Source organism: Equus quagga, chromosome 13, assembly GCF_021613505.1.
Source record: "Equus quagga isolate Etosha38 chromosome 13, UCLA_HA_Equagga_1.0, whole genome shotgun sequence".
In the NCBI taxonomy this organism is placed as follows: domain Eukaryota; kingdom Metazoa; phylum Chordata; class Mammalia; order Perissodactyla; family Equidae; genus Equus; species Equus quagga.
In genome coordinates this window covers 5,108,119-5,121,477 of record NC_060279.1, presented here as the reverse complement: position 1 = coordinate 5,121,477, position 13,359 = coordinate 5,108,119, and the positions used below count along the sequence as shown (strand labels likewise).

At 38.0% G+C, this 13,359-nt stretch overlaps 1 protein-coding gene across 1 annotated transcript; it reads right to left on the bottom strand.

Moving 5' to 3' along the window:
- Positions 1 to 632: 632 nt before the first annotated feature.
- Positions 633 to 12,367, bottom strand: XCL1 (X-C motif chemokine ligand 1). Its single transcript, XM_046683346.1, has 4 exons — positions 12,257 to 12,367; positions 4,723 to 4,869; positions 2,523 to 2,637; positions 633 to 1,649 (listed from the first exon to the last, which is right to left on the bottom strand). Exons 2-4 carry the CDS (start codon positions 4,781 to 4,783, stop codon positions 1,487 to 1,489), a joined length of 339 nt encoding a protein of 112 aa, XP_046539302.1. The 5' UTR covers positions 4,784 to 4,869; positions 12,257 to 12,367; the 3' UTR covers positions 633 to 1,486.
- Between the last annotated feature and the right edge of the window lie 992 nt (positions 12,368 to 13,359).

Here is a 13,359-nt window from a genome sequence, read left to right as displayed (position 1 = left end):
CTGGTTGAAACCCCTTGGCATCACATGGCACCACCTTAGAGAGTGCGATCAACTAACAAGATGTGCGAACCCACATTCTTCCACATGTCATATTATTATTATCTCATGAAAACCTCGAGGGTCTGGGAGACGCTGGGGAAACACAAAGATGCTGCTCAGCCAGGAAACCATTCCTTTCGTCTTCTGTGACTTTGCTATGCTTCACCCCTCAAAAGGCAAGTGTTTTATTCTTAGTGTTTGTTTTCTTTAAGACCAGCTTTGAAAATTGTTGTGGGCAAATAGCAAAGAGAAAGGATAGATGACCCCAACTTTTGCCAAGAGGCAGCCTTTTAATGGTTTCCACTCTGGGTCACTAGAAGTAAGTGAGCCGATTCCAACAAGCTGCCCTCAGTTACCCTCTGAAAGTATTTGATGCCGCGGAGCGTCCCCTCAGGACTAGACTACAGTTAGTACTTTCTCTTCCCTTGAAACCATCAAGGCACGCTCAGTTCTTACAATGTGGAGTCATGTAGAACTAGGTGTGTACACCATCGGCTACTTGGAGAGCAGAGCCATGAACATGAACCAAATCAGCAATCTAATGGGAACATAAGCAGGCCTGAGTCTGAGGTAGAGTGACCAGATGAGCATTTTATTAAAACTTGACTGCAAATTATGATCACATTCAAGAAATGTTCCAGGTGACAGTGTTTGGGGTATTAAAAGCTTACTGGCAGAGAAGCATGACTCGTATGATAACAGGAGTAGTGACAATTACAGAAATCACAGAAAGGCAGTGAGATCATTGTCCAATTCAAAGAGCATTGACTTTTATTTGCATAAAGTATCTTTTCCCCAGAAGTCTAACCTTTGCTACCTTGACAAATGAAAGAACTGACAAGCCCTGTCTTTTTTCCCTTTCACAGGAGATCAAATGAAACACAGAGAGGTGAGAGAATTTCCTAGAGATCAAACTTGAGTGAAATCACTCTTTGAGTAGCCGACCCTCAGAATGGGAACCCAGTGACAGTTGGATTATTTTCTCCCTTATTCCATAAACAGAGCTCCATTATAAAGACAGGTTGAAAGAAATCTTGAATTGTTGCCATTGCCACAGTTGTCACTTGTGACTCATGTGTAGAGAACCACTTCAAGCTGGAACCTAAGAATGATGAATATAGCTTTCCTCTCTGATAAACACTGGCCAAAATCTCTCCCATCATGGATACCATCAAAGGGAGGTATAGTTAGAACAAAAATAGAACATAAATGATATATTACTTTTCCCAAAACATAGTGAATAGTCTTTTGGACTATTCTTAATAATAAATATTTATTAATTAGAACATCTAAATGAATATGAAAGACATGAAAAATAAAAACATAAGAAAATAATTTGACTCATGCAGCACTTTCATAAAAGGTGAATATAATCTAATTAGTCCATGAGTTTGTAAAGGGAAATGAGCTAGCTGGCTAGTGAGGGGGACAAGGTGCTGGAAGTCCACTATGTCGTCAGGGTCGTAGCTGTCTTGGTGGTTTGTTGGGGTCCTGTAGGCTTGGTCTGGATCACTCTGCTTCTGGTGGTCTTGTCCACACTTTCGACTGCTTTTTTCACCCACTCAACTTGTGGGTCAGCACAGACTTTAAGGCCCCGTTTGGTAATAAATCTGCAATCCGAGGAAAAGATAGGCAAAGTTAGTCACATCCTCAAAGGTTTGGAACCAGGAGTTAAGATCAGATCAAATACAAAAGATCTTGTGCAGAAATTACCGGACAAAATAGTCTTTCAGAATCACAAGACCAAAAATGAGAATCTTTCTTCTACGATCTTTTTTAACATGAAGGAGAAGTGTCTCCGGGTTACACCTAGCATCTTCGTTCACCTTAATTCACAGGCGCCTTTTCTCATCAGTGCTACAAAATATTCTAACTAAACTGGACATTTGAGGTCATCTAGTCCAATAATTACACATCCTCCTTTTCAAATATCTAAACACAATCATCTTATTTTCTGGACAAAAGGTGATTTCTCTTCATTTCTTTGGACAAAGCTGCACTTGTGTGTTGAGAAGAGCTGCTATTCTGAGAATGTGATCCTGCAAAGAGAGTGGTACCATGTAGGCTAGTTTTTGACACATTTCCTTGAGATAGGGCAACTGATAAAACATGGCACTCTACTCCAACACACCATAGGGTAGGGAAGGAGGGGAGCAAAGCACCTGTGTAGCTATATGGTCAAATCCTGATCTGAACCAGCCATCTGTAACCCTAACCCTCAGAACTGTGCACAGTACTCATCGGGTTCCCAGTCAGATTCTTCTGCTAAGCTAAATCACAAAGGAGGATGATACTCTATTTGGTTGTGAAATTTTTGTGATAATCACTATTTTGTGCTACATAAAGACATGGTTACTATGGAAAAACAAAGGAGCTGTTGGCTAAGTTGAGGCCTTCCTCCACACTGACTTATTTTTCCTGAGGAGGGCAGCATTTCTGTACACTGTGTTCCATTGAGCCCAGCTTTGGGGAGACAAACTCACATGATTGCTCTCATGGAGCCCTCCTTGATGGTGTAGGTCTTGATGTTTTTCACTGGCAGTCGCCGGGTCGTTAGACTCACACATATGCTCTTTTCCAGGACTTCACTCCCCACACCTGGTGAAGAAAACCAAGCAAACAAAAATAAAATATAACTTCAAATAGTATAAATGTTGCAGTGCTATAAATAAAATAACAAAGAATGATGTCATATAGAGTAATTTGGAAAAGGCAACATTAAGCCTGGAGGAGGCGGCTTGTTTTTGACCAAATAAATAAAGATATTCTCATTTTAAATGGTAAAATGTGAGATATATAAAGGAAGCCGTTCACAAAGTAATCATCCTCAATACAAATGGCGCAAGCAGAATTAAACGTTATAGTCCAGAGAACATCTTACACTAGAGAAAGGAAAATAACTTAAGAGGAGAGTTAACAATATTAAGGGTTTTGTAAAATCTAATCAAGGTTTCTAAGTGCCGATTTTCTCCTAAGCTGGAGAGACTGGTATTTGCTTCCCAGAGAAATATTCAGTGAAAAAGCATCTAAAGTACCAGCTGATGATGATCAAGTTTGAACTGTAGTGTGGCTGATACCAGAAGGCTTTCTTTAAAACACGAAACTAAACAAAAGGTGTTCACTAACATTGCCTTTCTTCACCAATCCTTTCTCATTCTCAGTACCCAGTCTACACATTCTTTACCCTGTATCTTTGCCAATTTATTTTTAATGTTGAATCATCTCTGAACCCAGCAAAAGAGGGAGATCTGCTTTGTTTTCTCTATTTCTCTCACTTCTTGAGAAATAATGTCTCTTTCTGTGAAGTATCTAGCACAGACTCCCAAGATCCAGAGAATCCTGCCGGACTTTAAACCTCAAAACCTCCTTATTCTCAGCAACATTTGTGTGTCTGTGTTATGACGACACCACCTTCGCTCAAGTTGCAGAGTTGAGTCAAACCAGAGATTGCTTTGTCCCACTGCTGTACATAAGAAGCTAAGCCCCAGTGGACCCTGGAGAAGTCATTCAAGTTAGAAAACCTGGGAGTCTGAGCCAAGCAATTGCAGGCCTCCTCAGCCTCCAACAGAGCGTCCTTTCCCTGCCCAGGTAGGGCACACCTAGCGTCTCGGCAACATGCCAGCCATGTTGCAGTATTTGGGATAATTTAGTAGTCTCAAACTTTCTTGTTTCATCAATATTTTTTATTTTTTGCACAATTTCAGGGAGTTCCAGAGTTTGCCACCTCTATTCATGGACAGCCTTAGGGATCCATGACCGAATTCAGATATTCTAGTGTAAGGAACAAGTCTACAAATCAAGAAGTTGAAAGGAGAGTTAACTGAAACATTAATTATATCCAAAGGATATTCTCTCTTCTTTCCAGAGCCACAAGGAGAAATACACTCCAACCAATTGGAAAAAGATGATTGTTTAAGAAACACGTTGTAGAATGCTCAGGTCGGGCTCAGGCCATCTAAGTCTCGTCTGGTGCTCTTGCAGGCTTATTTGGTTGTGTTTAAGCCCTTGATCTATTTGTTAGCTTTATCATATGGTCTCTTATAAACTCAAGAAGTTTATCATAAACAGGAGCAACTCTCAGAGCAGGAAGAATAGTCTCCTATCTACTTAGAGATTATACTGATTTGCTGAGTATGAAGGTCTGAGCTTCCAGTCATTTTTTTAAATAGAAAACATTGATTTGCTTCAGAACATACACTCCCACATTGTGACTGAACTCTCAACATTTTTGAGAATTTATCAAGATCCATACTAAATAGCCAAAAGCTACAAAGGCATATATAATCATCACCACCATTCTACAGCTAACATTAATCAAGAAAGGACTACTTGTGAGGAAATCTAATAAGTGATCATAAGATTTATTTCATTTTAATCCCAGGTAAGAGTATCTGTCATTATATTCAACCTATAGATAAGTAAGTGTAGGCCCAGAGAGGTTAAGAATTTTATCCAAAATCTCTCGGTTACGAAAAGTACCGGTCCAGATTCTAACCAGGTTCTATCTTCAGAATTTACAAGGTCCTCTAGAGTCAAAGTTATCACTCCCATTTTGCATAGGGCAAGTCTGAGCCTCAGCTTGGGGGAGCAATTTACTCCAGTCAAAACCGGAGTCAAAACCAAAACGTATGCCCACCTGCCTGCATATCTGTTCCTTATCTCATAAGCCGCCTTTCGACTTACCTTCCACAACCTGCGCCGTGAGACAGCAGATCCCGAGCAAGGCCAGGAGGAGAGGTCGCATGGCTGAGGTCCTGTGAGCTGTGCAGGCAGAGAATGAAGAATGCTGCTCTCGAGCCTCTTTTATCCCTCTAATGGTCAGCGCACTTCCTGTGGTAAGAGGGGGCTTTCGAGGCGGGTGTGGAATCACGGAAAGTCTTTGCAAGACTGGTGCTTTTTTTCTTTGAAAAAAAGTTCCTTTGCCTCCACTCGTACTCACCCCACACCTTGTGGCCCTTTCCCCTTCTCCTGTGGTTAACGTGTCAATGAACCCAAATGTATGCATAAAGAAATGTGGTTGTCTCATCTTCTGCCATCAGTCTAAATTTAAATCTTCCACTGCAGACATTCCCCAAGGCCATGTCAGTGTCATGGCCCAGCACGAGGATGAGGTGGGTGGTCCCTGTGGTCCTGCTCTCCCACCTACCCAGTGTAACATCTGCTGTCATGTCACCTGAGGCTTCTGCCACCATGGATCCTGAGCCCCTGATGCCAGCCCTAGTGACTCCCTTGGGGGGCGAAGGGCTGCTGCTGCCCCGCTGAGCTGCTCATTCCTTCGCCTTCCTTTTCTCCTCATTTCTCTCCTCTGCGCTCTCTCAAGTGACCCTCATTTCTTTACACCGTCCTCCCCAGGTACTTAAGAAACATTTAAATAAGAGTGTTTGGAACACGTCTATATGCACTTGTTTGCTTTATTGCAACTCAACATATACCTTTTGAAAAGCTTTTGAAAAGTTGTCCTTACATGAACTTTATTTTGGGAAAAAAAGAGAAAATTGTCTACAATCTTACCATTCTGACAGTTTTCATTTTTAATGTTTTTCCAGTGAGCCTCTGTTGGTATACATATGTTTGCATAATTGTGACAATTATAACTATTTTAACATCAATGTAAATATCTTCCCATGTTTCTTCATAGTCTTTATGTTTCTACTCCGAGTAAACATATACACACACATGTTGAACCATTCTCTTATAACTAGTTGTATAGATCACATCTATAAGGTAATTTTTCACGAATACACCCTGAATTATTTCCCTTTGATAACCAGGAGTAGGATTACTAGGCAAAATTACATGATCATCTTTGCAGCTCTTGCTGCATATTGCGAGATACAATCTTCCCAAAATGCAGTTTCAATTTGCGCTGCCTCCAGCAGGGTTTCAATTTGAGTGTTTTTGTTGCATTGCAACTTTTCTGGCACTCAATTTGTTGTGTTGGGCTCTTTTGTCTTATTTTGTTTTACATAGGCACTTAAAAAATGTATTTATTAATTGTGTGTGTAGCGAAAAGGTGTGCCATTACTATTAGGGATATGAAAATAAAGTCCTATATTTCAATACAAATTACAGGTTAACCTCTAAGAGATTTTTTTTTTTTGAGGAAGATCAGCCCTGAGCTAACATCTGTTGCCAATCCTCCTCTTTTTGGTGAGGAAGACTGGCCCTGAGCTACATCTGTGCCCATCTTCCTCTACTTTATATGTGGGACGCCTACCACAGCATGGCTTGTCAAGCAGTGCCATGTCCACACCGGGAATCGAACCAGGGAACACTGGGCTGCCGAAGCAGAATGTGCACACTTAACCATTGCGCCACTGGCTGGCCCTACCTCTAAGAGATTTTTCATTAACGGCATTTAATTTTCCAGCCAGACTTCACCCTGAACTTCAGAACACCTTTTTAGTTATCTCCACCTGGCTACACCATCAGTTCCTAAACTCTGATCACATCTTTCTACTCAAAATGCTTCTCCTCCTATTACTATTACTCCTTGACTTGAAGTAGCGTGCCATTTTCCACCCAGTTTCCAAATACGGATACCTGGAGGTCGTCTTAGACTCGCTGCACTCCACCCAGATGTCATTCTCCACCAAGCCGGGCTAAGTCTACCTTCCAAACAGCTCTTCACTATGTCTCCTCCTCTCTTTCCGCACTGCTCAAGGCAGGCCCTCATCATCCCTTGTTAGGACTATTGCAGTAGACCAACTAGCTTCCCAGTCCTGGGTCTCCTCCCTTTCCAGTCTATTCTCCACAGCACTGCCAGAGTATTCATTCCAAAGCCTTAATCTAATGATGCCATTTTCCTACTGAAAACCTCTGTGCTAATTCCCATTGCCTACAGGATTCATTTCAAATCTCTCATTGTCGTGTGCAGAGTCATTCAAGATCTAACACTGCTTTTCCTTTCAGATTCGCCTTCCATCACTCCCTCATATGCTCCCAAACCTCTAGACTGAACAAACGTGTCTGCCACCAGCTAAACGTGCCATCCTCTTTTATACTCCTCACACGTTGCTTCCTTTTACTTGGAATACCCATCCCAGCTCCATACATAATTACTTATAAACTTCTCCTCTTCCTACAGTTTTTCTGAATTCTCTAGATAAAATTAAGTTGTGCTATCTTCCCTGCTCCCTTGGAACTTTGTCACCACCACTGTTCTATCACTCAACTCATTTTATTCCCCTACTCAATTGTATTTCGGCCCCTCCCACTAGGTGGCAGCCTCCTTGAGATGAGGGAACTTGCCCGAGTCCTCTCTGGGTCCCTGGCACTAGCAGGATGTCTGCTCTGCAGTAGTCACCAACCAAATGGTTGTTGAATAAATGAATTCTTTTTAAAATACCAAAATGATAGTGATTGTACATTAAGTGAAGGATGACCGTCTACAGACATAAAGCCAGGAATTGTGCCTGTGGCTTTTTCTTATGTTTTCAGTCAAATAGACGATTTGACCAATTGCTGAATTTTTATTTATCATACTGAAATGGCATTTCTTAAACTCTCCGAATGAATTATTCACTTTTAAGCTTTTTGAAGCGTGACTGGAGTCTCTGGTGAAGAATTAAGTAACAAACAAGAAACATGTCGTTGCAAAAGGCAAATCCTTGTTTTTTCATAACTGAATAATATTCCATTGTATTGATGTACCACATTTTCTCTATCCATTCATCTGTCCATGGACTCTTAGATTGTTTACATGTCTTGGCTATTGTGAATAATGCTTCAATGAACATGGAGGTGCAGATATCTCTTCAAGACAGCGACAATTTCCTTCTGATATATACCCAGAAGGGGGATTGCTGGGTCATATGGTAGCTCTGTTTTTAATTTTTTGAGGAACCTCCATACTGCTTTCCGTAGTGGCTGCACCAATTTATATTCCACCAATATTGTACAAGGGCTCCCTTTTCTCTATATACTTACCAATGCTTATCTCTTGTCTTTTTGATAATAGCCTTTCTAAGAGGTGTGAGGTGCCATCTCATTGTGGTTTTAATTTTCATTTCTCTCATGATTAGTGACGTTGAGCGCCTTTTCATTTACAGTTGGCCATTTGTATGTCTTTGGAAAAATATCTCTCCAGGTCCTCTACCCACTTTTCAATTGAATTGTTTGTTTTTCTGCTGTTAAATTGTATGAGTTCCTTACATATTTTTTGGTATTAACCCCTTATTAGATGGATGGCTTACAAATATTTTTCCGTCATTCCATAGGTTGCCTTTTCATTTTGTTGATTTTTTCTTTTACTGTGCAGAAACTTTTTAATTTCAGGTAATCTCACTTATTTATTTTGCCTTTGTTGCTTGTGCTTTTGGTGTCACGTACAAAAATTCACTGCCAAACCAATGTCAAGGAGCCTTATCTCTATGCTTTCTTCTACGATTTTATGGTTTCAGGTCTTACATTTAAGTCTAATACATTTTGAGCTAATTTTTGTAAGTGGCTTTATATAGGGGTCCAATTTCATTCTTTTACACGTTAATATCTAGTTTTCCCAGCACCATTTTTTGAAGAGACTATTTTTCCCTATTGAGTATTCTTGGCTCACTTGTCAAATACTAATTGACTATATAAGCGTGGGTTTATCTCTGGGCTCTTGATTCTATTCCATTGGACTATGTGTCTGTTTTTATGCCAGCACCATACTGTTTTGATTACTACAGCTTTGTAATATAGTTTGAAATCAGGAAATGTGATGGCCCTAGCTTTCTTCTTCTTTCTCAAGGTTCTTTGGCTCTTAAGGGTCTTTAGTGATTCCATACAAATTTTGATTGTTTTTTTCTATTTCTGTGAAAAATGCCATTGGAATTTTGATAGGAATTGCATTGAATCTATAGATGGCTTTGATAATATGGACATTTTAACAATATTAATTATTCAAAGTCATGAGTACAGAGTATCTTTCCATTTATTTCTGTCTTCCTCAATTTCTTTCATCAATATCTTATAATTTTCAGATCTTTCACTTCCTTGGCTAAATTTATTCCAAAGTGTTTTATTGTTTTTGATGCTACTGTGAAGGGAATTGTTTTCTCTATTTCTTTTTCTTTTAATTTTTTAATTTTTTTCCTTCTTCTTCTCCCCAAAGCCCCCCAGTACATAGCTGTATATTCTAGTTGTGAGTGCCTCTTGTTGTGCTATGTTGGACGCCACCTCAGCATGGCTTGATGAGCGGTGCCATGTCCACACCCTTGATCCAAACCCGCAAAACCCTAGGCCGCCAAAGCAGAGCGCGCGAACTTAATCACTCAGCCACTGGGCCACCCCCATGTTTTCTTTATTCCTTTTTCAGATGTTTCATTGGTAGTGTTTAGAAACACAACTGATTTCTGTATGTTGATTTTGTAACCTGTAACTTTACTGAATTTGTTTATTAATTGTCAGTTTTTTGATAGAGTCTTTGGGATTTTCTATATATAAGGTCATATCATACACAAACAGAGACACTTTTACTTCTTCCTTTTTGATTTGGATGAATTTGATTTCCTTTGCTTGCCTAATTACTCTGGCTAGGATATTCAGTACTATCTTGAAGAGGATTGGTGAGAGTGGGCTCCCTTGTCTTGTTCCTGATCTTAGAAGAAAAGCTTTCAACTTTCACTGTTGAGTATGATGTCAGCTGTGGGCTTGTCGTATATGGCCTTTATTATGTTGTGGTACATTCCTTCTACACCCAATATGTTAATATCATGAAAGTATGTTGAATTTCGTCAAATGCTTTTTCTGCATCTATTGAGATGATCTTAAGAGTTTTATCTTTCATTCTATTAATGTGATTTTATCACATTTATTAATTTACATGTATTGAACCATCCTTGCATCGTAGGGTAAATTCCACTTGGTCATGGTGTATGATCCTTTCAATGTGCTGTTGGGTTCAGTTTGCTAGTATTTTGTTGAGAATTTTTGCATCTATATTTATCAGGTATATTGTCCTGCAATTTTCTTTTGTCTAGTGTCTTTATCTGACTTTGGTATCAGTGTGCTGCTGGCCTTACAAAATGAGTTTGAGAGTGTTCCCTCCTATCCAATTTTTTGAAGAGTTTGAGAAAGGTTGGGAGAGTTTGAGAAGTTAATTCTTCTTTAAATGCCTGGTAGAATTCACCAATGTAATCATCTGTTCTCGGGCTTTTCTTCATTGGAAGGTTTTTGATTACTGATTAAATCTCCTTACTCGTTATCGGTCTGTTCAGGTTTCTTTTCTTCATGATTCAGTCTTGGTAGGTAGTATGTCTCTAGGAATTTATCCATGTCTTCTAGGTTAGCTGATTTCTCAGTGTATAATTATTCAGAGTAGTCTCTTATGATCCTTTATATTTCTGTAATATCAGTTATGTCTCCTCCTTCATTTCTGATTTTATTTATTTGAGTCTTCTCCCTTTTTTCTTAGTTATTCCAGCTAAAGATTCATCAGTTTTGTTTATCTCTTGAAACAAACATCTCTTAGCTTCATTGCTCTTTTCTATTGTTTTTCTGGTTTCTATTTCACTTATTTCTGCTGTGATCTTCATTATTCCCTTCATTCTGATAACTTTGAGCTTAATTTGCTCTTCTTTTTCTAGTTCCTTGAGGTATAAAGTTAGGTTTTTATTTGAGATTTTTTTTTTCTAACGTAAGCATTTATCACTATAAACTTCCCTCTTAGAACTGCTTTTGCAGCGTCCCTTAAGTTTTGTGTTTCAATTTTCATTTATTTCAAGATACTTTTGATTTATTCATTGACCTACTGTTTGTTCAGGAATTTATTGTTTAATTTTCGTATATTTGTGAATTTTCCGGTTTTCCTCCTGTTATTGACTTCTAGTTTCATAGCATCATGGTCAGAAAAGATTCTTGGTATGATTTCAATCTTCTTAAATTTGCCACTTGTTTTTTGACCTATCATATGACCTATCCTGGAGAATGGTTTGTGAGTGTTCGAGAAGAATATGTCCTCTGCTCCTGTTGGATGGAATGATCTGTATATGTTTGTTAGGTCCATTTGGTCTAAAGTATAGTTCAAGTCCAATGTTTCCTTATTGATTTTCTGTCTGGATAATATATCCAATGTTGAACATGGAGTATTGAAGTCCCCTAATATTATTATATTATTGTCTATTTCTCCCTTAAGATCCGTTAGTATTGTTTAATCTATTTAGGTGCTCCAACGTGTGTTAATCACTTAACTCTAGTGTAAATGTTAAAGGACAAAAGTATTAAAAGCAAATACAGCTACCATAATTTGTTAATGGAGACACACTATAAAAAACAGGTAAATGTGACATCAAAAACATAAAATGTGTAGAGAGGAATAAAAGGGTAGAGTTTTCATATGCAATCAAAGTTAAGTTGTTATCAGCTTACAACAGACTGTAAGATGTTTTATGTAAGCTTCATGGTAACCAACAAAGCAAAGACCCACAGTAGATACACAAAAGATAAAGAGACAGGAATCAAAGCATACCACTACAGAAAATCATCAATTCACAAAGAAATACAGCAAGAGAGGAAGAAAGAATCAAGGAAACTACTAAACAGCCAGAAAGAAATTAAAATGGCATTAGTAAGTCCTTACTCATCACTAGTTACTATAAATGTAAATGGATAAAATTCTCCAATCAAAAGACATAGAATAACTGAAAGGATAAAAAACAAGACCCAATTACATGTTGCTTATAAGAGACTCACTTCAGCTTTAAGGACACACATCAGCTCAGAGTAAAGGGATGGAAGAAGATATTCTGTGCAACTGGGAACCAAAAGAGAACGGGGTAGCTATATTTATATCATACAAAATAGACTTTAGGTCAAAAACTGTAACAAAAGACAAAGGAGATCATTATATAATGATAAAGGGGTCAATTTATCAAGAGGATGTAATAATTGTAAATATATATACACCCAAAGTCTTCATAGGGGTTTACAAGAGCTCCATGATCTACGCTCTCATTTCCCATTCGCTCTCTGATATCATCTCCTGCTCCTCTTTCCCCGTTATCACTCCACTGCAGTTACAATGGCCAACTTGTTGTTTCTCAGACATGTCAGCCATGCTCCTGCCTCCAAGCCTTATCTCTTGCTATTTACTCTGTCAGATATTCTCTTTCCTCAGACAAAATTGTGGCTCCCTCCTTTACCCACTTCAATTCTTTGCTCAAATATTGCTATCGCATTGTGGCTTTCCCTGACCAGCCAATTTAAAGCTGTACATGCACACCAATTCAGGTCTCACTTGATCTCTCTTTGTTGCTCCATTTTCATTCACGGTACTTAGCATCTTCTAATATGACAATAATTTACTTGTTGATTTTCTTTATTGTATGTCCTTCCAGGAACTGTTTGTTTGTCTTTTTCATTTCCTCAGAGACTAGGACGATGCCTGGAAAAAAGAAGATGTTGAATTAATATATCCAGAATAAATATCATACATATATGAGCAATATATATAATAATAAATGTAATAAATTTATTACAATAAATGTAATTATAATGTAATGCAACTGTAATTTATTATATAAATAAACACATATCATAAATATGAGTGGGTAAGTATATGAGTGTGTGAGCATGCATATGCACAAGCAAACAAACATTCAGACCTGCAAAGTCTAGCACTCTGGAACATTAATACCACTTATATATGCGTGACCACAGAGTGGATCAGTAGGACCCATTTTTGAAGGAAAGCATTTTATTTTTGAGGGAAGAAGATATAAGCACAATGTAAGCAAGATATGAGAAGATACATATTTTTTTTTTTGAATGAAGAAGATACAAGCAAGTGAGGAAACTCAATATATTTTCTTTTCTTTTTACTTTCTGGTCTGAATATTTTAATTTATCTGAAAAAAATTAATTTGTCCTTCATCAAATGTAACATGTAATCCACATAAAATTTATTCTTCTGTAGAATGCATGTTAATATAATATTCCACTTTTTCAACTGGACAATTTGTCATTTTCTTATTGGTATGTAAGAATTCTTTATGTATTTACCATAGTAATTCTTTGGTTGTTGTAGGTGTTGCAAATATTTTCTCTCATTTTGTAGGTTATCTTTTCACTTCCTTTATGATGTCTTTGATGAACAAAAAAATATTAATTTTAATGTAATCAAATTTATCAATATTTTACTCTATGATTAGTGCTTTTTGTTCCTTAATAAATTCTTCCTTACCCCAAAGTCAGAAAGACTTACCCCTACTAAATTTTAAAGTCTTGCATTTGACACTTAAATTTTTAACCTTTCTAGTGGTTATTTCTGTATGTATTATAGGGCAGAGATCCAAATGCTTTTTTTCTCTTTAGATAACCAAACTTTCTATCTCTGGTTAA